Here is a 26354-nt window from a genome sequence, read left to right as displayed (position 1 = left end):
TAAGACTAACTAAGCCCGTCCTGAACTGAGCCTGGAGAGATGTGTATGTAACACTAACTAAGCCCGTCCTGAACTTAGCCTGGAAAGATGGTTCAGTTTTGTTGAGAACCTGAGTTCATGGGTTATATAAACCCATGTCCCCCCCCTCACACACACACACACACACACACGTACACATAATTTTGTTTTTAAAGTTGAGAGAGAGGATGTATTAATAGTAAAATAACCCCTTAGTTATATTTTAAATTCAAAGATCTGTACCTTCCTAAACAAACGTCATTCTTTAAAAAGCCATTTAACCTGTGATATTAAATATCCCTCAAAAGGAAGCATCCTGTTTTAACTCCTCCAGAGACAAGAGTCTGTCCACTGCCAACCCTGTTTTATTTTCTTTATAAGGAGATGAAATCTGTTTCCTGGTAACTTCCGCCCACACAGCTGCACTGCAGAACAATTTCCTGAAATTGACATCTAAAACAGAAGATAAGAGGGTCTGAGAAGGGGATGATTTCCTGGTCTGATCTTGTTTTTTTCATGTTGAATATAGTTGGTGGCCTCTATCACTCTTGAAATAATTGTGTTACTTATCATTTAAAACACTTCCCAGAGCATCTGTTAAACAAATCCTCAACAGATGCAAAGGACAGCACTGAAGATGACCATATTCCTTACTCTGCTGCCAGCTGTCATCCTAAGATCCAATATTATAGTACAATTACACCCAAGAATGGTTGTCCTTGAGTTCACAATAGGTTAAGTCTGATTCCTGGGAGTTACTATGAAGTAATAACCCTTCTTTTCTATACTAGAAAGAAAAAGATGAAGAAGAGAACACAGGTACAGAATTTGCTCCTGCAACAGCTCACTAAATAATATTGACTGTGAATCCGCCATTCAGTTTTCCTTCTGAACTTTATTTATATTTAAAGCTTCACATGTATGGGTTTTACTTCTCCATCTAAATTTTTGGCAACCTATTAAAAGATTTCAATTTAAAAAAGAAAATCTGTGAATTAGCTGACTCCAGAAGAACACACTAGGTACGCTTTCTGTTAAAATAATTTTCAAGTGAACATTTTTCTCTCAACTAAGAATTTTCTCTTCAATTTACAGAAATATGACATTCTTCAAATAAAAGGCTATGTAAATCTATTTTTCAAAGGCATTTAAAATGGCCTAGGGGGTACTAATAGTAAGCTTGTATATCTGAACACTTTTGTAGCTTCCTTTTGATGAGTCAACAATTAGCCATTTTTAGAAACAATAATAATACCTCAGAGTTTCATGAAGCATATTTTGTTATGATTTGGTATTATATTTGTGAAGATGAAATTTGAAATTTTTTTTACCCTTTAAGGTTAATTTTGATTGAGTTTTCTCTCCTGTGGATACATCTTAAACCAAGTGAACCTTTTCACAGAGTGCCAAGTTATCTGCTCATCTTTCTGTTTCTTTTAAGCAAACTGCACTGATATCTTATAAAGAAACAGGAATGAGAAGCCAACTTCCTCTGGGTAAGTCACCTTCCTAACTATAAATTATAGCACAGAGAAGAATAGCAACTTAGATACCTTCTGTAGTACTCCTCCAAACCGCGATACCTTCTTCTCTGTTCATCTGTTCTTACGTATTACTCAACCCATACGTTTCTTATCATTACAGGTAAGTCTTTATAAGAGGTTACAAAAATCTGACTTGGATGGAAACTCCTGATGAATTGGTGGACTATTTGTAAATTTATTTTAAAATATTTACATTAAAATATTAATTTATTTTAAAATTAATATACTTTCAGTTTACATTCTAAAATTTTGGGGTGTTTTTTTTGGTATCTCTTGATGGGTGGCAAGCTAGAAAGATGGCTCAGTGGGTAAGAGTGTTTGCTGAGTGCAGTGTCCCAGAACCCACATAAAAGGTCAGGAAAAAGCCATAAGTCTGCAACTCCAGAACTGCAGGAGTCAAATCAGAAGAATGATGGCTTAACTGATACCAGCCTAGGTCCAGGTACAATGAGAAATCTTTCTCAAGAGAATAGGCTGAAAGAAACACCTCACCTTGTCCTCGCTCATGCTCACATGTGCACACCAAAACACACACATTCATAAACCACACATACATCATATATCATACACACACATGTGCCACCTATACCACACCACAAAATGTATATATATATGTGTGTGTGTGTGTGTATATATATATATATATATATATATATATACATATATATACATATATGTATACATATATATATATATATATCTCACATACTCAAAAAGAACAACAATTTTGTGCTGGGCCCCTCCAGACACAGCTAGGTGTGCTGTAACTATTTAAAGCGCATTCTGAAGCCAGGCAAATTTAAATTTAAAGTCCATTACTAGCTGTGGGAATTTAGGAAATGCTTCTTCTATTTCAATCTCACTTTTCTTATATGGAAACTGAATAAAAGCCAAAGAGATAATACTACATTTACCGCAAGGGAATATATAGGTTTAACTGAATAACATAGAACTTAGTATAGTTGTCCCTAGCAACAGGGACCACTCTAGACCTCCACAAACATGATCCAATTTCTTTAGTGTCTATTCTTTCAGCCTTCCCATCTTCAGCTGTAGAGCAGGATTCCCATTGCAGTTATGAAGGTAAGCATTATTTTGCTCATATATATCTAATAAATTTAAAGGAAGTTATAAGCAACTATTAGACGGTGAATGAATGAATGGTCCTTCAACATACTTCTTTTAGGAAAAAAGGAGTACTAAAAGTAACTATTCAACAAACTTAGTTCAAATGTAGGATTAGAATTCAGGACTGCTCTGTCTTAACATCCAAGAGTAGCCAGTCTTCTTTTATTCTCCAGTTTCTAGCAACTCAGAATTACTCTGGAACTGAGCAAAGCTTAGGTTGAAGAAACTGCAACCAAGAAACAGCAACCAAGAACTCTTGTGAGTCTACAGAAGTCAGTTGGCCCAAGCCATTTTTGTCTCAATGTATATTACTGTTGGTTTTGACAAGCCAAGTCGATGATGCCATGAGGCCATGAGGCTGTATTTTCATATGCGGCTCAGTTTAGCTCCCAGATGCACTCTTAAATTAGACCGCATTATCACTCCAAACCTCGCTTCTCTATCCCCAGCTCACACTGTTCCTATCTCATCTGCAACACAAATTGACCTTATGCACCCTCCAATTTTAACAGCCTTCTAACTCCAGCTCAAGACTTACTTTTTCTATGAGGGCCTATGAGAGCAAACACATCACTTCAACCAATACTTTTTCTCCCCCTTTCTGATACTCTGACAAGCCTGCAGCACTTCTCTGATTCTTTTTCACCCCAAGGAACGTTTAGCTTTATGTCAGAGTATTTTATCTTTGATTCTTCACATCTTCTTTAGTTATCAAGTGTTAGTACAGGCAAAGTGTCAAAGCCAGAACTGCCTCTTACTTTTGGTGATCTCAAACTGCATGGTCATTAATAAAGACATTCATTTATAACAGGTGCTCACTGGAAAAAAAAACACTTTGAGGAATGAATGGCAAAAATAAATGTAGTCATCAAACAAGTACTGATAATAGACAACACCATGGAGAAGTTCATTATACAATGTTCAAGCTTTTGTAGAAATTTGTTATTTTTTTATTTTATTTATTTTGTAATCATATTCTCAAATGTCTATGACATTATGGTTCTTATGCCTATAAATCAATTATTTATTCCTAATGTGAATGGCTTCATTGTTCAGTTTTATAATAAATAAATCATTATAAGGATATGAATTTATAACACAATAGATGTTCCATGGCAGCAAGACTTCATTTAAAAAGAAAACATGTGCTAAAGGGTTGGAGAGATGGGTCAGTCAATTAAATTCTTCCTACACAAGTATGAAGAACTTAGTTTAGATCCACAAAACCCATCAAAAACGTTAGGATACTGAATGCCTGGCATTCCAGCACTGCGAATAGACAGGTGAATCCTGTAGGTCCAATGTCCAGTCTGTCAAGCCAATCAGTGTGTGACAGGTTCACTGAGAAGTCCTGCCTCAAAATATTGAGTAAAGGGTGATGAAGAAGACATACAATGTCACCCTGTAGTTCTCATATGCACACATGGGCAGACCTACCCCCTACGTGTATGCAACACACACATACCAAAAACAAAATAAGGGTTAGCTGAGTAGTGGGGTATTTGCTTAATACATGTCAGTCCGTAAGACTGATTCCAGCAGAAAAAGATAAGAGGTTAAGGACAGAGAGAAAGTAGATGAAAAGAAGGAAAATGGGAGAAGGGAAAGAAGAAGGAAGAAGAAGGTAGAGAATGGGAGGAGGAGAAGGAAGAAGAAAGGGCAGAAGATGACTAAAAACGGCATTTAAATTAAGCACTACTTAAAAATCAGAACAAACAATAATACTTTTGATAAGATTTCATTAAACCATAATAACTGGCATGCTGGGAATAGCTATAAATAGATCGTAGAAATCATTAAAAGACTTATACTTTGTATTTAGTGGAAATAGTTCATGCTGTAATAAGCTATAACTGAGTCCAAATAATCCTAACAAGCTTCTGTCTGTAAGTTGCCCTAGAACTTTTAACCATCATATAATTTTTGACTCCAGTTGTCTCCTTTTCTCAGTTTAAACAGTGCCTAGGGAAAAGAAAATTTCCAAAAGAATTAATAATTTCCAGAGGAAAAGTTGATGGAACAGACTGGAAAGAGAGATCATTCAGGTAAGTACCTATCACATAAGCATAAAGACCTAAGTTCCTTGTGTAGAATTTTGATAAGAATTGAGTGTAGTGATTCCTCTCTGTATCCCTAGATCTGGTTTGAAGAGACAGGAAGAACCTGGTGCTCAATAAAAGGCTGGACCTTTTAGCCAATCACTGAACTGTGGGTTGGGGGAGAGACTATATCTCAAAAATTATGGTGGATAAAAATAGAGGGAGACACCTTGATTTCACTCTCTACTTTCGGAACAGGCACTCAAATGTTCATACACATACATGCTCACAAATCAACTATTCAGGCATGCACACTAAATAAATAAATATGAAAGGCTGATGAATTGTTTTCTCATAAAAATAAAATTATTACCAATCAGAGCCTATCCAACTATGTATCCAGATTTCCTTTTTGCAAACTTAAATCTTCCCTGTGTTATATGATACTATATTTTCTTCTATCCTTTCTAAGAATAAAGATTCTTTCATTTTCGAGGCAAATGGTTGCTTTTCCTTATGAAACTCTAATACAAGTCAATGGAAAATGTAGCTATTATATAATAGCTTATAGCTTCTTTCTTTATAGAGAAGAAAACAGTATCAGAACTTGACATTTATCTACCTTGTCTTTCATGTGTCAAATCCCCTAGGGCAATAGTGATTTACTTCTAGACTGTGTCTGTCTGGGAAAGTTAATATTCAACATGAATAGAATTCAAGATATGCATATGTAAGCATACACATGAATTTCTACAGAGAGTGTTATTAAAGGAAGAGATCACCAGCCACAAAAGCAATAAAATGTGTATCTCAAGTAATACCTGTGGCCTCTATTCAGGTCACTGGCTTCCAGAATCTAAAACTGAAGAATGTAAAGAACATTAAAAACTGACTTCACTTGGCTTCAAGGAATAAAAATGCATACAGTAAACCCATAAATTGGCTTCACTTCTTTAGCTGAAAGACATGGCTGATATAAATCATCTTGTTTTATCATCTCTTTGCTATTGATGTTTATGCTCATCTCTAAATCTTTACTACTTTCTACTACAACAAAGCTTCAAGAGCTAAAGAATTTGGTTACATTACACTGATGCATTTTTGTTCTTCAACAGAATGGAATGAAACAGGGGTTTGGGGGGAGAGGATACAATAGACTTTGCTAAGCATGGTTGACTTGAAAGCTAAGTTAGGCTTGGCTTTTCCAATGAACAGGGATAGTACATTTGACTACAACCACTGCATGTGTTGACCACCTAGATACTCTTCATCCAAAACAACCATGCCAACCCTTGTCTTATTCCACATCATTAAACTATTTTCAAACTGTCCCAACATCCATTCTAAAATTAAAAGCCAAAGTAAACATTTGTATTTTCAACTTGAAATTGAGGAACAAGACCCTGTATTTTTAATAAGTTATATAAAATATAATTTGAAGAGTATTAGTTGCTTATTTGTCCATAAAATTTGTGATCTTTATGCAATATCATATCATTCCCATTTTTACTCCTGGCTTTCATAACTCATTCCATATTTGACACTTAAGCTAAGAGTCACATCGTGCATTAAAAGTTTAATTGCCAAAAGTTGGTTTCAAAGGAAATGAAAATGAATGTAAAAAAAATTAATTAAATTTTATATATCTAACATCTTCCATTTAAAATGCATTTCCTCCTTATGTTTGACATATACAAGTAAAATAGTCCAGTTTTATTCAAGTAAACTCTTAAAATGGTGGAACCAATCAACCAGAAACTAAATTCTTCAAAAAATTTCATTTTCTCTCGTGTACTTGAAAATAAGTGCAGGACGAAAATATCTGAACAGTTATTTCAGTGAAAGGTTCTATAGCCAAGGCCCAGCTCCAGTCCTATAGAAAAGCAGAGTGAGGGGTAACAAACAGAATACAGATAACTCCCAACAGCAAACACCTCCTTCCAATAGAGAATAGGCCTTCCTATTGAAAGCCTACATTCTTGGGATTTAAGGGGAATCATTTCTCATCAGCTGAAATTCTTTAATATAGACCACTGATGATGTTTGCCAGATGTTATCCTTAGATAGTATGAACTGTGGAAAAAAAGAAATTTTCACTTTGTTCATATGAATCTACTTTGAACATGGAATTGGAAGCTCCTGCTTCTCAAATCAAGAATATCTGACAAAGCTCAAAATCCCCATGTAACTTATAAAGTAACATGACCAAGGGATATCAGCAGTGGGTAATGGACGCCTCATCATCCTAACTCATCTGTCCTCACAACTGTCACTTTTTATTTTCATATTTTCTCTTTCCTTAGGGCATCATCATTCAGCTTGAAATGAGGATGGCATGGTGAGAAGGCACATAGGCAAAGCCTACTGAGGAGGTAGGAGGACAAGGAGACACAAAAGCACAGCATGGGAGAAATGGAACCTGCTTGAGCAACTGCCAGTCTGTTTCCTTCAACTGAAATGAGCTTTCCAAGTTACATTAAATGTAGTTATTTGTAATTTGAAGTCATGAAATTGAAAACCATATCACTGGGAAAGGGACAATGGTCACATGGTCAAAAAGGGCATCACCATAAATTATTTATTAAACAAATCTTAATTTTAAAATATATTTTTAGTCTCAGGTATATGAAATATTTTACTGAGTATATATCTCATTCCATTTTGCCTTTACTCTATGCAACTTCTAATAATCTTAATATATTCTACATCTGCAAACCACTAAGAATTTCTAAGTCCACAGAAACAAATTTGACCACATAAAACAGTGTTGAATTAGTTTACCGTAGACACTAAGCATTGTCAAATTTAGCTTTCTAATTTATAAAAATGCATACAAACAAGTTTGATCAAAATACCTATTCTTTTTACTCCATCTATTCTTCCATTGCTCCCACTGTCAGTATTTGGAAAAAAATTATTTTCATAAAAAACATTTTGTCACACTATTAAAAATCACCATAGCACAAACTTCAGTGTATATGAAACTATAAAGTGAAGTAAGCTTAAGGTGCTGAATACTTCCTATTCAAGTAACTTGCTACTAAACAAGTGTTACTATTATGTAAACATGTCACAGGAATTCAAAATCACACTTCAGTAGTCACTTGTGTAAATTGACAGTGTGTATGACCTTGAAAGTTAACTGCTTCTTTTTTTACAATAGGAAGGATAGCCCTACTCTTTCTGCAAATGTTTCTTCCAGGGAGTTATGACACAGCACCATGGCAATACCCTTAGAAGTTGTTGGATGCTGAGAGTCTCAAACTGTATATAACAACTTTCACATCTGTGGTGCTTTCAGTTCCCAAAACACTTGACTTTCATGTCTTAATTCTCAATATAATACAGATATGGCTAGGAAATAGTTGTGTTTTCCTGGATACCAAATTGTAACATGGATTACTATATATGGTTGTAAAGGAAGAAAATACAGGAAAGGAAAGAAGAAAATTACATTTTCACACTTTTTAAAGTAACACAATGGGTTTTATGGTGAAATTCTATTCCTTAGCTTCCTCTTATGAATTGGATTTACCTTGGAGAATATTTAGAACTTTGAAAAAAATATAGTAGCAATATAAGCAAATGTCAAGCCCATGAGGAGATGTCAATGAGCATTAGTCTCTTATTTTAACTTCTTTTAAAGTGTCAGAACAATCTTATAAAATGGACACTATTTCTCTTACTTAATTGTTGAAAAACTCAAGCTTCAGTTAACATTGATAACAGTCATTCTTAATGACTTCTTAATGAAAAAATAATATTCTTCTACAAACAGAAATTCTACTCAACAATAAGCCAAGTTCCTACAAATTTTGTGACAGTGACAACAACACATATTTTTCTCTTCTCTCAAAAAACAGGGAAGAACCAGAAGTCAATCAAATGACTCAGATTCAAATGTTCCAGCTAAGCAGCAAATATAAAGTCTCGTCTTTGAGTATCTATTTATTAAGAATCCTATAAGTGCTATAGTAATGAAAAAAAGGAAAAACCAATCTGCCCTACAAGCCATGTGCTGGATGCTCAGAAAATCCCTCCCTTCTCTATGTCACTGAATTCCTTTTAAAATATATACTAATAAGCATAAATAATCCACAATATTAGTATTCAGTGGTATCTACAGCATCATAACCAGTATCAAATGCTTCATATATAAATATAGTAACTATGATACATATACTCTATACTAATATATAAGTATAGTATTTTCTATATTTTCTAAGAACTTGTGTACCAGAGATTAAGCATTGCACTTGCTTTATCTCATCAAATCTTCAGAAGTTATATCCCATTTCAAAGAACATTAGTCTATCCAAATACTAAATGAATAGTAATGTCTGGACCATGATTCAAACTCATCTGTACAAAATTCTAAAACCTTTAATTTCTGTAATAAGAAATTACAAAGTGATTTCCTCTCCAGATTTAGCTCTACAGTTTTAAAATTTATTTCTATGACAAACACAATAGTTAGCATGATGAACACGATGGAAAATGGGACAGAATTTAGAAGATTGGCTGTCCAAATTCAGCTTTGCTCTGACTAAACAAAAAAAAAGTGTTAAGTATATTTATCAGATGACAATAACAGACCATAGCAACTCTTTTGGTCTTTGTGACATATCACAGTACTACTAGCCTCCCTCACATTTTCCAAAGGCTGACTAATTCTTAGAGGAAAGAATCCTCGGACTAAATGACTACTATATTCACAACCACTAGTTCTATTACTGGCCTCTGCTACATTCAAAACAAAAGTAGTCCCTGAGAATTCACAAAGTCAGTTCTCCAAAGTCACATTCAGTGACATTTAAAATATCAAAAGGAAAAACTGCTCATAGAGTGTTCATTCATTTGATTTTCTTTAAGGATATGAAGAAAATACAAGGATCATATAAGAACATTATTCAAAATAATGGTATCAGGGAAGGCTGGAGGGATAGCTCAGTGTTTAAGAGCACTTGTTGCTCATCCAATGGACCAAGTTTTGCTTCCTAACAATCACATGGTGGTTCCCAACCTTCTACGATTCCAGTCCCAGGGAATTCAACAGTTTCTTCAGACCTTGGAAGATACCAGGCATGTGAGTGACGCAAAGACATACAGAGAGGCAAATTACACATCGAAAAATAAATAAATCTAAATTTTTTTCATAATATAGTATTCTTGACTTTGCTTTTGGTCGAGCACCTATTGACAAATGTAAATGTATAATGACAAACATAAAATCACATCCAAACAATCCTATTCAGGACCAACGTGAGAGGATGTATGTGAACCACAACTAAGAACAAAGAATGTATACCTGCAAGAGAACTCAGCAGATACAATCACTGCCAAACCTGGTGGCAATGCATGCATAGGATGGCAAGAAAAAAAAAAAACAGTCCTACACAAATGGTCTTCCCCACTTGTACCATATATTATATAATATGTAATATATATTGTTTATTATATAATTTATTAGATAATTATACAATTATAAATGTATAATTATATATTATATACATATGTTTATATTTTTATATTATAAATGTGATATATATTATATAACTATATATTTTAATTTTTCAATTTATATTTATATATTTAAATATATTTTAAAATAAATTATATATATACTTTTTACATAAAAATATATAATATATTTTTAAATAAATTATATGTATATATATGAGAATTCTATGCTGTAGCACGACCTGTAGAATTTATCTAATCACTGTGAACCTAAGTTTTCCAAACTTTATCATGATGAAAATTTCTATTTTCAAATATTCTTGAGAAGTATAAAAGTTTCATTGATATATAGTATAGAAGTTCAATTAAATATAAGGATTAAATAAGTTTAAAGAACAAATGAGCCAAGAACTATACCTGGAACACTGTATGTCATCAATAAATGGTAGCAATTGTTACAAGTTGAAATGTACAAAATGACCGACATTTGATGGTTACTGACTCACAAAAATGGCAGTTGCATGTTGTCCTCTCTGACACTGACTGATGTGCATAGAGACACATGAGCACAGAAACACAGAAAACAATTCTGTGAGTAGATAAAGAAATAAATAAAACATTGAACATATACAATGAAACACAAGTCTGTATTTAAACAAGATAAATAGAAAATCCTTTCACTTGAAAGGCACGATGAGTGAACCAGGAGATTAGTGTATTAAATGAAACAAGTTAGACACAGGAAGACAAACACCACAGGATCTCACCGATCCGTGAAATCTAGAAAAGCTGCATTCACACAGCAAAGAATATAATGGTGATTCCCAGGATAGAGGCAGTAGGTAATCTTAGAGTCAAACAACAGAAATGTTCAGTTACTCGGGAATTAACTGAAGACTAGGAAGTTTAAGTGATATTGGATGTTATGGTGACTAGCATCCTACCATCAGATTCTTGAACACTGCTGAGACAGACTTCAGCTCTGGCCTCAAAAGTGATAAAATAATGTAATATACATGTTAAACAGCTCGTTGAGCCATTCCACATATACACATATTTCAAAACAACATTTTGGAAAAATAAATCAGTTTATATTTGTCAGCCAAATATATAAAAAAAAAGAATAAAAGTTCAGCAGTTAGGAACGTGATTACACTCTGACAGCATGAAAAGCAAGTTAAGCTTCCATAACTCAGTTTCTAAGCTTCAAAATAAAAAACTGAAAATCTCTAATTCATGATTTAATTTAAAAATTAATTAATCAATACAAAGCTATGACATAGTTATGGTGTAGATGCCACATCTTCAATTATGCCATGTTACGGACATTACGATTTCCACAGCAAATGAGGAAATCAGATTTGATAAGAGGCTGAGATACATCTCAGCTTACAATTTAATGCTGCTCTGTATATTTATAAAAGGGAATTACGCAATAGATGTATAGAAAAGAAGCTGAATGTTGAGCCCTAAATTAACGCTATGTAGAATTAGAGATAATCTAAGTAAAATACCTCATACTTCATTAGCAGTTTCAGAGGAATCTAAAATAACCACATGTTAAATATATATTTTACCTTGAAGGCAAGTCACTAAGCTTCCTTAAGTTCTTCCATCATCATATGTTTTCAAGAATCATTTTACACAAAATGAAAAGCTACTGATCGAAAGCAGTGTGAAATTTAATGCGTCCTGTCTCTTTAAATTTGTCGATCAATATTTTGTGTGTGCACGCATGTATGTACGTGTATGCATGCGTGTGTGTGTATGTGTCTTTGTGTGTGATGTATAATGAGGAAGAATGGAATATGCCACAGCATGAAACTAAAGAACATAGGTTCAACTTTTGCATGTGTTCCAGGGCTCTACTTCAAGTCTCTTGGCTTATATAGCAAACATCATTACCTGACTTACCATCTCAACAGTCCAATTAATAAAGAGCTATTCATTCCAGGAGGAGAAGATTGGCCTGAGAATCAATAAAGTGTGATTGGTCCATTGATTCAATGAGCAATGGGGAAAAAAAAAACACTTCAACCTTAATTTTCTCTTTAGGAAAATTAAAATGAAGAAATCTACAATAAGACATGCAGACACACACTGAACCACTGTACGGAGCCGTAATCATTGTACTCAGAGAAAGGATAACAGGTCATAGGCAGTCTGCATGTCTGTGCTGCACAGTGACTCTGTACGAAGCCACTGAGTCTCACAAAAATAAAAAAATCAAAACTCCCAACCCTAAAAATGTATGCCTCGCTATCTAGTATGAGGAGATAAAGAATATGTGATTGTTTTTAATACTCTATAATATAGGATTACATTATGTAACCTCAATTGTGAATAACCAAGTTTTCTCATTTCAACATCAACAAAAACACATGCCTCAAAATATCTCTGAATTGAAAGCTCAATCCATGCGTGGCTAAGTCTAGACACTGACTTTTAAATTTTGTGCAATAAAAAGAAAAAGTTAATTATTAAGCCTTCTTTGAAATTCAAAGAATGTATATTCTTCCTCAGCAGAATCAAAGCTGTGAACTAAAACTGACTTGAAATCCCAGGGCTATTCATCTGGATACTACAGACACCATGGGAGCAGGCAGATAGCTGCTTCTGAAAATATAGCCCTAGGAATCAGAAGGTGGTCTTTAGAAATGCCTGTGTGTATATGCTTGTATATCCCTAGAAACTTAAAAAAGTCAGAACACTCACAACTTTTTTTCCAACAATGTGGTAACCTTAATTAAGACTTTCCAAAGGAACAGAAAAAAATCATCACTGCAGAATATTTTAAAAATACATATATTTATGGGAGAAAACAAGAAAAAAAATAAGTTTCCATTAAGGCACCAAGAGAACAACTACAGAGAAAATAAATACTTTACATAAAAATTACTTTGTAGAGAAAAGAAGGTAGAAAACAAAGACAACTTGATCTATTACTTAAAGATATAGGCTTGGCTCATATTAAAATATTTGCACCAATTAAATAGCATTTTTGCAGATGATAGAAGCCAAGAGCACCAGGTGTATTAGACAAGGACCATGTCATGGAGATATGTGCCAAGCCCATTTCGACCTTTAAAAAATAGATGGATAGATGGGGGGGGGGGTATTGGAAAGAAATTGTGTTTGTGAAATCTAATACCGAACACAATGACTCAATATCCATAAGAAAGTAGAAAACTAATTTGCTCAGGGTGGCTCACAAGACATTGGTAACAATTAATGTGGGAAAATGAGCACCACATTTCACCTTCCTTAAATAAACGGAGACAGGTTACTTCTTAAACATTCCATAGAATGTTTTTATTTTAAAAGTTCCAGTGGGAGACGGGTGAAGGGGATTTTTACTTATTAGTTTGTTTGGATGTGTATCTTGGCTTTTGCTTATACTTTGTTTTCTCTTGACCCATGTTAAGATTCCAAACTACACAGCATGTCACAATTAAACATCTGAGGAGTGCACGATCTGATTAGCACATTAACTTGAGCATAAACCAGCCGTGACCACGATGGCTCTGTCTGTATCAGACCTGTCCAGTGACTAACAATCATAAGAATTCTATCAAAACAAATTAATCTCACCCTTTCTTAATCTTCCAGTGCTTCAGATCTAATTTTCTCTGTTGTCAAAAGTTTTTCAACCTTTAAATTTGTTCTACAAAAAAACCATCTGGCAATAAAAACAAATACACTAGTGTTGAAAATTACTTTCCCCAAAATTCTAATGAACCACTTCAGCAAGTTCAGGTCCTGAAGCAGAACTCTGATGTTTCTTGTTATGATTTGGTTTTGTTTGATTTTCTGATTGGTTTGTTTGTTTGTTTGTTTGTTTGTCTTATGGTCCATTTCAATAATTAGATCTCACATGTTGCCATTCAATGTCTGGTGAAAAGCAACTAGAAAGCCACCAAAATCCAGATCTAGTTAAAGTTTTTTATCTTGTTTTTATGGGATTTGGTAGCATGTACTCTTACCTCCTTTCCTGATGAGCCAGTTCCTTGGTCCCAGTGGCATATATAACTGAGCTAATTGGTTGACTAACTGTTTATTTTAAGCAGAACAGTAAGGTTACCTGGCTATCAAGACAAGAATATTCTATCTCCAAGGCCTTTACTTGAAATGCCCAAAACAAACCACCTGCCATACATGGTGACCTGATTTACAAACTGTGTCTAGGATTACCAAGAGACTGAATTTTCAGTGTTTTGCTTATTAATTAATTAATTTTTTTGTTCTTGAGGCAGGGTTCTACTATCATGCTACTAGAATTCAAGCAATTCACCTGACACCATTTCTTTTCTTTTTTTTTTTTGTAGTCTTGCAGACATAAATAATTTATTTTCTTTTTTTTTTTAATTGGATGATTTATTTACATTTCCTATGTTGTCCCCTTACCCCATCCCTCACCACCCCCTCAGAACCCCCAATCCCCTCGCCCCTCCTCCTTCTTCTCTGTGGATGTAACCTCTATCTACACCCCCCCACTCCCACCTCCCCACCCTCAAAATTCCCACCCCCTGGGGCATCCAGCCTTCATGCGGTCAAGGTTCTCTTCTTCCACCTATGCCCAGCAGGGCCCTCCACTTTTACATATTCAGCTGAAGCCCTGGATTCCCCCCTAAGTGCTCCCAGGCTGGTGGTTTAGACCCTGGGAGCTGTGGTTGGTTGGTATTGTTGCTCTCCTCATGGTGCCACAAACCCTTTCAGCTCCTCAGTCTTCACTCTAACTCCTCTATTGAGAACCCCATGATCAGTTCAATGGCTAGTTGTGAGCATCTGCCTCTGAATATGTCTGACTCTTGAAGGCCTCTGAGGAGATATCCATATCAGGCTCTTATCAGCATGCACTTCCTGTCTTCCACATCAGCATCTACCTTTGGTGATTGCACATGAGATAGATACTCAGGTGGAGGAATCACCATCCCTGACCTCAAGCTGTACTACAGAGCAATAGTCCCGGACCTCAAGCTGTACTACAGAGCAATAGTGATAAAAACTACCTGGTATTGGTACAGAGACAGGCAGGAAGATCAATGGAATAGAACTGAAGACCCAGAAATGAACCCACACTCCTATGGTCACTTGATCTTTGACAAAGGAGCTAAAACTGTCCAGTGGAAAAAGGACAGCATTTTCAACAAATGGTGCTGGTTCAACTGGAAGACAACATGTAGAAGAATGAAAATTGATCCATTCTTATCCCCTTGTACAAAGCTCAAGTCTAAGTGGATAAAGGACCTCCACATAAAACCAGATACACTGAAACTAATAGAAGAGAAGGTGGGGAAAAGCCTCGAATACTTGGGCACAGGGGAAAAGTTCCTGAACAGAACTCCAATGGCATATGCTCTAAGATAGAGAATTGACAAATGGGACTTCATAAAATTGCAAAGTTTCTGTAAGGCAAAGGACACTGTCAATAGGACAAAACGACAACCAACAAATTGGGAAAAGATCTTTACCAATCCTTCATCTGATAGAGGGCTAATATCCAATATATACAAAGAACTCTAGAAATTAGACTCCAGACAACCAAATTACCCTATTAAAAAATGGGGTATAGAGCTTAACAAAGAATTTTCAACGGAAGAAACTCGAATGGCCGAGAAGCATCTAAAGAAATGTTCAGCATCCTTAGTCATCAGGGAAATGCAAATCAAAACAACCCTGAGATTCCATCTCACACCAGTCAGAATGGCTAAGATTAAAAACTCAGGTGATAGTAGATGCTGGCGAGGGTGTGGAGAAAGAGGAACACTCCTCCATTGTTGGTGGGACTGCTAGATGGTGCAACCACTTTGGAAATCAGTCTGGCGGTTCCTCAGAAAATTGGACATAGCATTACCCGAGGATCCAGCTATACCACTCCTAGGCATATACCCAGAAGATGCTCGAACATATAACAAGGACATATGCTCAACTATGTTCATAGCAACCTTATTTATAATAGCCAGGAGCTGGAAAGAACCCAGATGTCCTTCAACTGAGGAATGGATTCAAAAAATGTGGTATATTTACACAATGGAGTATTACTCAGCTATTAAAAACAATGAATTCGAGAGGTTCCTAGGTAAATGGATGGAACTAGAAATTATCATCCTGAGTGAGGTAAGCCAATCACAAAAGAACACACATGGTATTCACTCACTGATTATTGGATATTAGCCTAGAACCTTGAAATGCCCAAGATGCAACTCACAGTCCACATGAAGCCCATAAAGAAGGAAGACCAAGTGAGGGTGATTCGGTCCTTCTTAGAAGGAGCAACAAAATACTCAAGGGAGCAAATATGGAGACAAAGTGAGGGACAGAAACTGAAGGAGGGGCCGTCTCAAGACCACTGACACCATTTCTTAAGAAGCTGAGACCACAGAAAGGAACAACAGACAGATGCCAGACACCTGACTGCCACATTTAAATTTAAAAGCTGACACTCATTTGTGTTATCAGACACACTTTACATACGTGTAGAGCATTTACGTATATGAATCAGCTTTACAGCTGTAAGCTCTGTAAAATCTAGATACTCATCTACTATTTCCAATAACATTTTAAAGAGTGAACGGAATGTTATTATGTAAACGAGTGAAGCATACTGTATTACAAACAGTTTGTAGGACAAAGTGTCAAATATCACTTTGATTTGTTTTAATCATGGCTAAATATCAAAAGAATGGCACTTTACATTTATTTGGCTAACTGTATTTTTTAATTAATTCCTATAGTAATTCCTTTTACTTTGTCTTGTATCATATTTTTATTGAGTGACACTGATGAGGAGGATATTAACCAACGGTGTAGGTATCTAAGATCGGACAGTACAGAACTTTAGAAATATAGGTAGTATGAGGGAAGAGCTGAGAGGCCAGAAAACACTGTAACTTTGACCCCACCATAACCAAAGACATTTGGACAAGCCCTACAGCTTCACTGTTCTTTATTTCCTCTTCAATAAAACAGATTGTATAGCTTCCTAGCTGAAACAAACATTTATAAAGTGCCTGACCTACTGTCTGTATAAATGAACACTCACAGATAATAGACTTCAATATAAAGTAGGAATTTCAAACAATGACTAATAAGCAATGCCTCCAGATAGCTACATCTTTCTTGGAATAAGACATACTCAGTGGCTTCTTCCAGCTTACAAAACAGAAAATGTATGTATATATGTATGCATTTCATACATAAATGACAGCAATCTGAGCATTTAATACTATTATCAAAATATTTGCAGAACAAATTTATTACTTCCCTTTGTGCTTTCTTCCCCTTTTGGTGTATGCTTGTATGTATATGCCTGAGTGAGCGTGGTATATACACACACACCTTTGTGCTTGAGTACATGAGCTCATGCATGGATGTAGATACCAGAAGACACCTAGTGTCTGGCTCCATCACTCTCACTTCCTTGAGACATGGTCTCTCAATGACCTGGAGTAAGACTAACACCAACAAGTCCCAGTGGTCCTGCTGTCTCTTACCCACACAATGAAGCTCATGGCCATTACCCACCATTTATGTGCCTGCTGGGCACTTGAACTCAGGACTTCCATTTGTGTTCTATAGTAAACTAAATTGATTCCTAAGAATACCACCATGTTTTCTTTTATTTTTTTAATCTAAACTTTACTTGAACGTGATTTAAAACATCACAATACCTGTGTATCCTGCATCATTTCTACATTCCTGTTATGGTGGAACTGTTTCACCTGTACAGCTTTAAAGTTATTAAATAAGTGATATACAAAAGATATAAAACATGGAGACCAAAATATACATTTTAAAATTAATTATATCTCATCAATGTGCTGTATTTGTCATGGAGAACAAACTCTAAATGAATTCCCTGGGAAACTATACTACAATCATTATAAGACTAGAAATAAAAGGCGAGGATGGCTATCAAAAAAAGTCATATTAAATCCTCCTTTACAAAGTCAATAGTAAAGCTATGGATGGAAGTCCTTTTTCATTAAACACCAATATGTAAGCTGAAACACCTATTGTAAATAGCTTAGGAAAATTAACACTACAGAACTCATAACAAGTAATTTTCAGAAACTGAGAAGTAACAAGAAAGGCCACTCCTTTTTAAAAGGAGTCTGGTGGAAATGTTGGTCTGCCCGCTGTCACTAGTCATGAGTTTGCAAGAAAGCTAAGGTATGGTAGCTGCTCTTCATCAGCCTGCTTGCTGTTCTTTCTCCACATCACCCAACTGAGCCTTTCATCAACATAGCCAGTCCCTGCCATGAACCCACAGTTCTTGGACTTCTCTGTTTTGTAGCACCATTTGATCAAAAGTACTAATGAAGAACAAAGGTAGAAACACAAACCATATTTTAAGATGTCTTTAAAATGAATTTGACTATATCTCTTCCTGTGTGTCCGGGCACGTGCACACCAGGTTAATCTTACCTGATTTGTCAACAACAAATTACACAGCCATCCAAGTACATAAAAACTACCTTGTTGGATTCTAACATAATTAGCTTTGCTTGCTTTAAAAAGGAAACGTTTCTATCATGTTAAGAGTAAAACTCCAAAGCTGAATTATGGCTTTTACAATTCTTATTAGATTTGCATAGTAACACAAGCATCCTGATCCAGAACAAATTCTGCCAGGGTAATTCTCAAGTTATTTTCAGAAGTTGTTCGCTGAGTTATATATTAAGTAAAATAAACCTCATATTTAAAAACTTCTAGCTTATTAGTTCACTTTGAGTAATGAGTTTTCAAGATAGAGAATGAAAAGCTAGGAGTCCCTGGTAACTCCTCAGAGAAAATTTTCTTAATTTATTTATTAACCTACAATTATTTGATCAGTTTTACTTTCTTGTGGGATTGGGTTGCTGTTTTGCATCAGAGTGTAAGGCACTTGAAAAAAAATAGTAAACATTTTATTCCCTGGGACTATTTAAAACGCAATTTGAAGAACAGTCTTTGACAACTAGACCAAAGTGTGATGGAGTCTTCAATAAGGGGCGGGGTCTCTTTTTTCCTTTTTTGAAACAATGTTCCTGACCCCATTAGTTTTCTAGTATAATTAAATGTTAAAAGGATGTCAAAACCAAGAGCTTAAATATAGTAATATGTTTCAAAAATCTCAATTAATTCAGCTGCGGCTTACTGCAGACTTGGTATGTCCTAATCACTACTGAAGAGTAGTAAGGCTAAAGGACAAACCTATGTATGCCAACCATGAAAGCGAAGCTAGTTGCACTGAATTCAACTGAAGTGATCTTAAATAGGTACAAATTTGTGAAAAACAAAGCAATAAGTGTCCTCTTTAAAATGTGTTTTCCTCTCCAGGGATGATAAATCTGCTTGCTCAAGTGTCTTGAGATTGTATAACACGTTTTATACTTTGTGTGGATGCTTAGAAGAATTCAGTCTCCTTGTATAAAGTAAGATGGACCCTGGCAGGACCCTGGCATTTATAGGATCTACTAAGGGAGAGAGAATTAGAAGATGAGATGAGAAACAGAACAAAGAGAAATATCAGCGTAAAATAAACCAGGGCAGAATTTGTATAATACTGTCCTCAGACCAGAACCAGACCCAGCCAATAACCTCTGGCAACCAGCCACGACTACTCAGAAATAAATAACAGCTCACTTTGTGAGAACTGTCAGTAAAAGAAAACCAGTGCTGACATCCTCTGGACAGACTTGTGGGAAGGCGGAGAGCCTTGATAAGTGTAGACTAACAGCCTGTCATCAGCTGGTCCTCTGGGAGAAGCAAACCCTTCAGGGCTCTCTGGTGCAGCTTGGAAAAAAAAAAAAAAAAAAGCCAGAACTTCCCTCAGGCACCAATAGCCTGGTCTGACAGGTTCATTTACCTCAATTTAGCAGATACAGCCCTTGGTCCTTAAAGGGCCAAACTCAAGAAGCTTGACTGCTGAAAGAAACACACTTCTTAATTTTACAGCAAATATTACAATGAGAAATACGCATCGTACTGACCAAATTCTGTAGCAGTCTGTTGCTTTAAACCCACTCCACCAGGTCACCCCAGATTCACTTACGCCCAACATCTGGTGGATGTAGTAGTATTCTGGCCCTTGGTTGTACATCAGGAAGGTTTTCCAGAAAAGTAGGACGTTTAGGGACAGCCAAACAAGCTAGACCAGTCAAAGAGAAAGAAAAAAAAAACAAGAATTACAAAAGAAAAATAAAATCATCTGATAAAAGCCACTCACAAGACTCACCTCTGTACATGCAACCTCAGCATTTACAGAAAGTAGAAAGCATGCTCAGTCAGTAAGTGGAAAAGCTGCTCCGAGTACACTCACCTGGCCTAATCCAGACCCTGCACTGAAATAAAGGTTGGTGTCACTTAGTCAGCCACAAGATACCTTACTTCCCCAACTCCAATGGAAATTGAGACTAAGAAAGTAGTGGTAGCACCATGGCCCATGGGATGCCCAATATAAGGAAGCAATTGGAAGAGCATTAAGAAGTGAGCGTTTGAAAAGCTGCCTTAGCTCCCCTTTCCTCCACATTGGCTCCTCATCAATCTGTAGTAAAGTTCCCTTGCATTGAACAGGAAGTATTTCTAGGAATGCATAAAGTTATGGTTAGGTGAGAAAGTCCAAAACTAAACGCCCAAACTTCCAATTCTCTCATCCCACAAGCGCACATTCTGAGAATGAATCAAACTGGCTGCAGCACAGACAGACAGACAGTCCGCCAGGCCAGCTTGAACCTCCATCCTACCAGGCAGAGGTGTTTAACCCCTTCGTTGGCCAGCCAGCTCCTCCAGGATACCGCCATGCCGCCGGCGCGGGGGGTGCTGCGCTCCGCTCGGTGCTTGGGACCGAAAGGAGCGATCTGTGGCCGGGGCAGCGGTTCCCAGGGCGCCGCCTGCAAGGGAGCGGCGGGGGACCGAGGGTCAAAGGCTGGACTGAGTCTAGAGGCCGGGCGGTAGGTCTCCACCCCGGCTCCCACCGCTGCTCCCTTGCCTCCCCACGCCCCCTGGCCCCGCGTACCGCCCCTAGCCAGCCCCTTTGTCTCGCGCGAGCCTGTTGTTGTGGCTGCCGTTCAGGATGTCCTGGGTGGGAAAGTGGAGGCGTCCTCTGCAGCCTCCAGCCGGTCCTTCCCAGCTGCAGACAACCCCCAGATGTGAGAATGGGAATCAGAAGCTTGGGGACGCTCTTTGCATCCAGGGGTGCACACACCCTACTTCCTTTAGAATGGTTATGCACCATCACCGCCACCACCACCCCACACACACACACCAGCAAAAAACAAAACAACAAAACAGAAAAAAAGGAAGAAAGAAAAGAAAAGGGAAAAAAGAAAAGTTCAGCTGAAAGAAACTTGGTTAAGAAATTTGAGCCGGAAGTAGTAGCCTTTTGTGTATTAGCCTCCCTATTCAGCCAGTCCTGTGTCTATAAACAAGTGCTATCTCAAAGCCAGAAGCCCAAACCTTTCACTTCCCACTTCTCTATCAACTGCCCCACCTGATACTGTCTTCAGATAAAACTTTCTATATCTTGCTGCAAACAAATCAGGCAGGCAAAGAGTTAACTCTGACGTCATTTTAGGAGTTTTAGGGAAGCTCAGATTCCCTCTAGGAATGTGCACTTTATGCTGCTAATTGCAAAGTCAATTCATTAAAAAGAAAGCCTTTTAAACCTGTACGAGAAGTCCATGGAAGGTGAGGAGTGTGTAATGGGTATAGTTAATTAATTAAACAGTTAATCGTATGAAAATAATGTCTGTAGTATAATCGATATTCAGTGACTTTATTAACTAGGGTACATAATAGGTAACAAAAAAGTAGTTGATGTGCTTAACCTAATCTCATGATATCCAAGATTTTTCTTGTAAAATGGAATACATTTTTATCACACCTGTAATAGAACTAAAAGTTTAATTAATGGAACTAAAATTTAATAAATCAAACTGTATTTCATGCAATGTCCTTATCTAAGTTAATTTAAAAAAACTGTATTTGATTTCAACCTTCAGTTTGAAAAACTGGAATCAATCTATATCAAGTCCCAGTTGGGCACCACACACACATTTTTGTGTCCTCTCATTTCAATGTGTAACCTGTCTCAAGCATGAGTGAATCAAGAACACTTCCTGTAGTAGAGTTGTCTGCCTTATTATGTGTAAGCAATACTAAGATTTAATTGTCAGTTAATATACCTTATTTATACCTAAATATACTTTACACCTAAAGAACCTGAAAAGTCACACATGGAAACCCCTAGGAGTGTCACCACTAAAGAAAGGAGAATATCCAAATCCAGAGGCCACTGCATCCTGAAACTTTACCTTTGTTTCCAGAGCCTTGCCCAAAAAGAGAGGCTTCAGAGAATGCTACAGGAGAGCTTCAGAGAAGCTCTCAAGTGAAAGTTGGGATGCAGGAGATTTGCATCTGAGAGGTTATCAACTGAACTTGCTCCTCCAAACTCACAGCCCAAGCCTGCAAGGACCCCTGAAAAAGAGAGAGAGAGAGAGAGAGAGAGAGAGAGAGAGAGAGAGAGAGAAGGTAACCCCATGGAAAACGGAGGAAGTAGATGATTTTGCAAGGATGAGAAGAATCCTGTAGAAAATGGAGTTGCCAAAACTGAACAGCACTGAAAGTTGAGTAGCTGGAGGTGCCTACGAATTACTTTGAAGTTTTGGTAACTGTGTAAAATTTGAAATATCATTGCTATCAAGTTTTATGAAAATGGGAAGTTTTATCTTGTGTGTTTGTTTTGAGCTATTTTGTTAGTGCAACACTTCATTGTTTTCAGGATGCCTGTCCTCCTGAGTGTGGCTGACAAAATGTCTACCAACCTGGATGGATGTAGGAGGAAACAACTTATGTTTCTTGGGAAGGGGGAGGGGGGCAGGGGATTCTCTAATGGTGACATATTTGGCCACCTTCACATAAAATGGTTTGTGGTGTAGGGAAACATAAATTTTATTTTCATATCCTCCTCTATCATTAGAGATTTAACTCCTTAAATGTAAGATATTTGTTTGGATCTGACTGCCTAAAATTGTTTTGGCTAGTGTGGTAGATGACTGAATTTTGCAGTGACATGGCTAAAATGAAGTTTCTCAAAAAGCAACAACTCTTCTTCTAAAAGACTATGGTTTTTTTTTTTTTCACATTATTACTTCTTGTACCTGAATTTCTTTCAGTGAAAGTCAAGGGTGGCTTGTAGAAGTTGCTGAACAACAGGCTAAACTGAAATGTCCGCTTCTTTCTGCATGTCTCCTGTTCAGAGCAGCAAATACACACTCCATTGGATTTTTATACTCTCTTTCTGATTTTGGTACTTCATCCAAGAAGGGAGTTTGAAAATGCCTAAATACTGTTAATGATTGTCTTCCCATGTCTGAAAAATACCATAATCATTTATGAAAAGTATGTTTAATGAAGTTGTATACAGTTTAACTTAGAAAATAAATGTGGTAGAGAACAATAAGAGAGACAGCAACCTCAAGCCTTCACAGGCATGCAGAAACATACATACAAATATACATACATACATACATGCATACATACATACACACATAAATACATATATGCATACATACACATACACATGCATATATGTGCTATTTGTTTCAATTTTTGCTTTGGCTTTTGAAATATGGTCTTACCACATTGCTCTGGCAGGCCTGTAATTTGCTACAATCTTCCTGCTTCAGTTTCCTGAATGTTGAGGTTACAAGTGTATCCCAGCAAACCTGGCTTTGTAAATGTTCTTGATTTCTTTTATCCTCCTTTATTAACACAGATGCCATGATCCAATGTCCTCAGTGGGGAATATTTGTTAAGTTTATTTATCCATCCATACTATACTCCTTTCTGTCTAAGCAGAGAGGCATGAAGTGTTCACAAAACTGCATTCTCTCCATAAACACACATACTCATCTAGATGTGTGACCTTTGGGATACACAATACCCTATTTGCAAGATCATTATTGCATTTTCCACATGATTACTTTTATTCGTGTGTGTGTGTTTATTTCTCCTAATAAACTAGGCTTTGTAAAAAATAAACACCCTGTCTTGTTTAGTTTTAATACAGGTCATTGCACAAATCTTGACATCGTCAAGTGGCATATAAAATGATTATTCAATAATTGATTCAATCCAATGAATTCATGGTTCATGATATTCATATCATATGTTGCCCTATGTCTTTCTTAAGCTACATGGCCTCAAGCTTAAGTTCCTAGTAAAATAAGAAAAGTTTTTGTTCATCTTAGTAACCAACAGTCACACAAAGATAGAAAGGAAAACGTACCTCCAGGTAGTTGTCACCTATCTTACAAGTTAAAAGAGGCATCTATGACAAGTGGACACTTGAGTTTTATTTCCTGATGCTGTTGTTACAAGTCACTGCCAAATACAGCATTACAAACAATCAGAACATGCTTCCTAACAGTTCTGAAAGCCAGAGGCCTGAAGTCAGTGCTACCCAGTCAAGACCAAGATGATGACAGAACCTTCAACTGAGGTGTCAAGAGAAGATCTGTTCCATGTCATTCTGGTAGCTAAAAGTAGTCTTTGACTTGTTTGAACCTAGCCTTTGTCTGAGCCTCCATAATCATCTTACTCTCCAATATTTCAACTGTCATCATTTTTTTTGACTTCTAAAGTCACACTGTGATTGTGGCTGGAACTCAAGTAATGTCAAGACTCTTAATTTAGGAGTGTCTTCCCATTTCCAGCACAGCAGTGGCTCATGGTCCCAAGAAACATCTGAAGAGTGTAGCAGCTCCAAAATATTGGATGCTTGAGAAATTGACTCCTGTGTTTATTCCTTGTACATCCACGAGTTATCACAAGCTGATGGAATTCCTGCCTCTGATCATTTTCTTAAGGAACAGACCTAAGTATGCTTTGACTGGAGATGAAGTAAAAAAAGATTTGCGTGCACTGCTTCATTGAGATTGATGGCAAAGTCAGGACCAATATAGCCTACTCTGGTGGGTTTATGGATGTCACCAGCATGACAAGACAGGAAACAACTTCTGTCTGATCTATGAAACCAAGGGTGTCTTTTCTGTTGGTCATGTTACACCTGAGGAGGCCAAATACAAGATGTGCAAAGAGAAAAAGATCTTTGTAGGCACAAAGGGAATCCCTGTATTGAGTGACCTATCATGCTTGTACAATTTACTACCCTTATCCCCTCATCAAAGGGAAAGACACCATTCAGATTGGTTTGGAGACGGGCAAACTAACAGACTTCATCATCTGGGACCCTGTGTATGATGTCTGAAAGTGGTAACTTAGGAAAGAATGCTATGATCATAACAGAGAGAGCTTGTTTGAGTGGTTCATGTGAAATATGCCAATAGGAACAATTTTGCCACTTGGCATTCCAAAATTTTTGTTAGTAGCAACATCAACAAATAATGGATCTCTCTTCCCCAAGGAAAAGGAATCCACCTCACCATTGCTGAAGAGAGAAAAAAGCTAGATGCCTAACAGAGCAGTGGGCAAAACGGTCTTTAAGAGACATGCTGGAGCCTTCCTTTCTGGGCCCTAGCACTGAGCAGATCCCAGGTGCCAGCTCTGCACCCAATTTCACAAAACCCAGAGGAAGCAGGCCTCCCAGGAGCTCTAACCTGGGCAGTATCTTAGGTAATGAGACAGCAACACCCGCCCCAAACAGGGAGTAACTGAAACCCACTGGGACTCAGGAATTCACTCCTGGCCAGGAGCACTGGTTCCTGCCTGCACCCAAGCACTGAACAGATCTTGGGCCCCAGCTCTAACCCCAGTAGTAACACTGACCCCACACAGTTCTGACACAAACAAGATAATAGGAAAGACAGGCTCCAGTCAGAGACAGAACCAGTAGCACTAAGGAGATCCAGATGTTGAAAGGCAAGCGTAAGAACATAAGCATCAGCAACCCAAGGTACTTGGCATCATTAGAACCTAGTTCACACTAGAATGTTCTGAATTCCCCATATCACCAGGAAAGCAAGATTCAGACTTAAAATCACTTCTAATAATGATGATAGAGGACTTTAAGAAGGGCATAAATAACACTCTCAAAGAGTATGAGAACACAGGTAAGCAGGTAGAAGCTCTTAAAAAGGAAACACAAAAATCCCTTAAAGAATTACAAGAGAAAACAACCAAACTGATGAAAGAATTGAACAAAACCATTCAGAACATAAAA

At 36.9% G+C, this 26354-nt stretch overlaps 1 protein-coding gene and 1 pseudogene across 3 annotated transcripts in view; one reads left to right on the top strand and one right to left on the bottom strand.

The window, feature by feature from the left end:
- Nox4 (NADPH oxidase 4) overlaps positions 1–21169 on the bottom strand; it is a 140308-nt gene extending 119139 nt beyond the window's left edge. Inside the window, exons 1-2 of one of the 3 annotated variants that reach the window (XM_028774675.1) lie at positions 20917–21169; positions 20226–20321 (exon numbers count right to left, since the gene is read on the bottom strand). Coding sequence is in view for 2 of the 3 variants with exons in the window: in XM_028774673.1 (XP_028630506.1) it covers positions 20226–20321; positions 20917–20973 (153 nt within the window). In the remaining variant the exon portion in view is untranslated. The remainder of the gene's footprint in view (positions 1–20225; positions 20322–20916) is intronic. The other 2 variants (XM_028774673.1, XM_028774674.1) reach the window with 2 other exon arrangements.
- On the top strand, positions 20972–25678 carry LOC114626997 (annotated as a pseudogene).
- Positions 25679–26354: the final 676 nt, after the last annotated feature.

This window comes from Grammomys surdaster, unplaced genomic scaffold (genome assembly GCF_004785775.1).
Source record: "Grammomys surdaster isolate TR1022 unplaced genomic scaffold, NIH_TR_1.0 242, whole genome shotgun sequence".
NCBI classification, from domain to species: Eukaryota; Metazoa; Chordata; class Mammalia; order Rodentia; family Muridae; genus Grammomys; species Grammomys surdaster.
The sequence above is the reverse complement of the archived record's forward strand: the minus strand, read 5'-3'. Positions and strand labels throughout refer to the sequence as shown.